Source organism: Hipposideros armiger, unplaced genomic scaffold (genome assembly GCF_001890085.2).
Source record: "Hipposideros armiger isolate ML-2016 unplaced genomic scaffold, ASM189008v1 scaffold_257, whole genome shotgun sequence".
NCBI classification, from domain to species: domain Eukaryota; kingdom Metazoa; phylum Chordata; class Mammalia; order Chiroptera; family Hipposideridae; genus Hipposideros; species Hipposideros armiger.
Genome location: NW_017731607.1, coordinates 408,869 through 411,632, shown reverse-complemented (window position 1 = coordinate 411,632; position 2,764 = coordinate 408,869). Strand labels below are relative to the sequence as shown.

The 2,764-nt window shown below is 37.3% G+C and overlaps 1 protein-coding gene across 1 annotated transcript in view; it reads left to right on the top strand.

Moving 5' to 3' along the window:
* Window positions 1–2,764, top strand: part of SKIC3 (SKI3 subunit of superkiller complex) — a 112,913-nt gene that overhangs the window by 17,660 nt on the left and 92,489 nt on the right. The window contains exons 8-9 of the mRNA XM_019656268.1: window positions 1,621–1,761; window positions 2,587–2,688. Of these exons, the coding sequence (XP_019511813.1) occupies window positions 1,621–1,761; window positions 2,587–2,688 (243 nt within the window). The remainder of the gene's footprint in view (window positions 1–1,620; window positions 1,762–2,586; window positions 2,689–2,764) is intronic.

Genomic DNA, 2,764 nt, shown 5'->3' with positions numbered 1-2,764 from the left:
ATATATATATATATATATATATATATATATATATGAAGACTAATAATAAAGGCAGTATATGGTATTGGTAAATACTGTAGACTTGTGATTCTTTAAGTACGACCTCTGGACCAGTAGCGTCATTATCACCTAAAAACTTTGTTAAAAATGCATATTCTCAGGGCTCATGCCTGGCCTGCTGAATCAGAAACTGCATGTGGAGCTTAATAGTCTGTGTTTTTAACAAGTCGTGCAGGTGATTCTGATGTTTAGTTTAGACAATACCCACTGATTTGCTTTTGGAGGTTATATAGCGTGTATGGCGCTAAGCATGTCTATTCTTGGAATTCATATTTATGGAAGCAATAGTGAGAACATATAGATGGAAGGATTCATGTCTATAATCATAATAGTAGTAGTTTTATATCCTTTTTTGCTGGCTCTCTAATCAAAGTAGTATTTCTTCCAATTTTTTTCATATCTCACCAAACAGTATTGAAGTTTTACTTCTTTAGCCATTAGAAATTCTTTCAATTTTTTGGTGCTAACTTGGACTTCTAAATCAATATATAGTTGGTGTGTATCTGGTTTTGAAAATTTTGTAATGTGTAAGCCAAATGGTATCATGCAAAAAATTTACAATTGACATCTGTGACTGAAACAGTGGTTCACATGTAGCCTGGGGCTCTAGGTTTTATATCAATATTAAAGCATCATGTCTCTTTTTCAGATCAGTTATTTTTATTTGCTCCCTTTATTTATTGCTTTAAGTTGTGGTCTGTCTTAATTACTTTTTAAGAATTTTCCTAAGTGGTTTAACAGTTTATTAAAGTGATGAATACTATTCATAGTTTATTCTCGAAATCACATATTCTACTTGTTTTTATGCTTTCCTGGGAATGGAAATCCTGAGATTGATTGAAGTTGGAGAAAATGGAAATACAACAAAACATAGTATTTTCTAAACTAAATTATTTTACCAAAATAAATTTGAAATCAGTGTTGGCTTTGGATGATTATTATATAAACTTAACGATTCACTTACAGAGGAAAAGAAAGGTTTGAAAGAATGTGGAAATGTACTGCAGAACTTGTAAACTTAAGACAAATGTAACTAAGCCTTGGTGTGGTGTCCCGATGAGTAAGTAGCCTAGGAAGTCGGAAGAGTCCACTGGGCTTGGCGTCTCGGATGCTGTGTCTCTAGCAGCACATGGTTTCCCAGGGAGAGAGAGTGGTGAAGACATTGCCCTTTGATAGGAATTCCTTCATTTAACAAACAGCATTGTTACTGCTGAGTAGGAAAGGGAGACCTGGCCAGGAATGGGCTGTGTATCTGAGCCTAGTGGCAAGTAGCAGGCAGGTTTCTTGTTTGAAATGCTTGAGTATGACTTCAGGTTCTGTTTATTCATACTGTTGTGGGGAGAGTGGTTTTGACTTCTAATATTTAAGAAGGTGAAGGAGTATAATTTTCTCTGTGAAACGTTAATCTTTTCTACATTTGGTGGTCTATTTTAAGTTTTGAATGCCTGGAATCAGGATATGGTGGGGGATGTGTAAGACAGCTTTTGAGATTTAAGTATATAGGTTTGGTGCTTAGAAATTTGGTATATGTATGCTGGTAACTTTTTCTTTTAATTCCAGGAAGTCTTACTGATGAAGGACATCAGTATTGTTGCAAACTAGTGGAAATGGATTCAAAAAGTGGTCCAGGCCTCATTGGTTTAGGTATTAAAGCATTACAAGACAAAAAGTATGAAGATGCAGTTAGGAACCTAACAGAAGGTAAGTGTACAGTGAATGGCATGCGACATGAGGTATAATTGTTATTCAGTCAGTAGGCGTTTATCTTTGGGCCTTTCTATAAGAAATGTATATTTCAGATAGGAGCAAGATAATTGAAGTTACGTACTCTGGAGTCTGCTTAAGTTTGAATTCCAGCTCTTCCACTCATTAATTCAAGACCTTAAGAAAGTTAAACTGTTAGTGTTTTCATTTATAAAATAGGGATAATAATATTCCTATCCTTAAGAGGCTTTAACTTAGTCTTGTCAGGGGGCTGGTGTGGTGTTTCTGAATGAACTGATATTCAGCTTGAGATCTGAATGACAAATAGAAGCCTGGCGGTTAGAGGAGCATTTCAGGCCAAGAAATGAAATAGCCTGAGGTGAGAGGAAAGCTGATATTCAGGGAACTGCTGGTAATTCAGTAAGATTTGGCAATGAAGTATGGGAGCATAATGGGGCAAGACTGAGGCTGGAAAGGGGCCTTGCAAATCTTGTTAAGCATCCTAAGGGCAGCAGGGAACCAGTAGAAGGTTTTAAGCAGGATGATTTCATAATCACATTTAATAGTCTGGCTACAGTGTAGAGAATGAATCGGAGTGGATGTCAGGCACTTGCAGTGACCTGGGATAAAGATGAGGGAGATCTGAACTGAAGTGTGGCGGTAGAGCAATGAACTGGGGCCTGGAATCAGTGTGACTTCGTGGTTGATTAGATGTGAGAGATGAGGGAGAGGGGAGGAGTCTGATTTGGGGAGTAGTGGTGGGGCCATTCATCTCAGTAGTCATGGAAACCTTGAATTTTGTGATTGCTTTTATTCTTTTAGGATTAAAAGAAAGCCCTCTCTGCACAACTGGATGGTATCATCTGGCGGAAGCCCAAGTCAAAATGCATAGACCTAAGGAAGCTGTTGTTTCGTGCAGTCAAGGTACTCTGGACATCTTTAAGGGTGGCCAACTCTGTTTCTTTTCATCTTAAAGGAAAAAGATAGTGGTTTAAAAAAA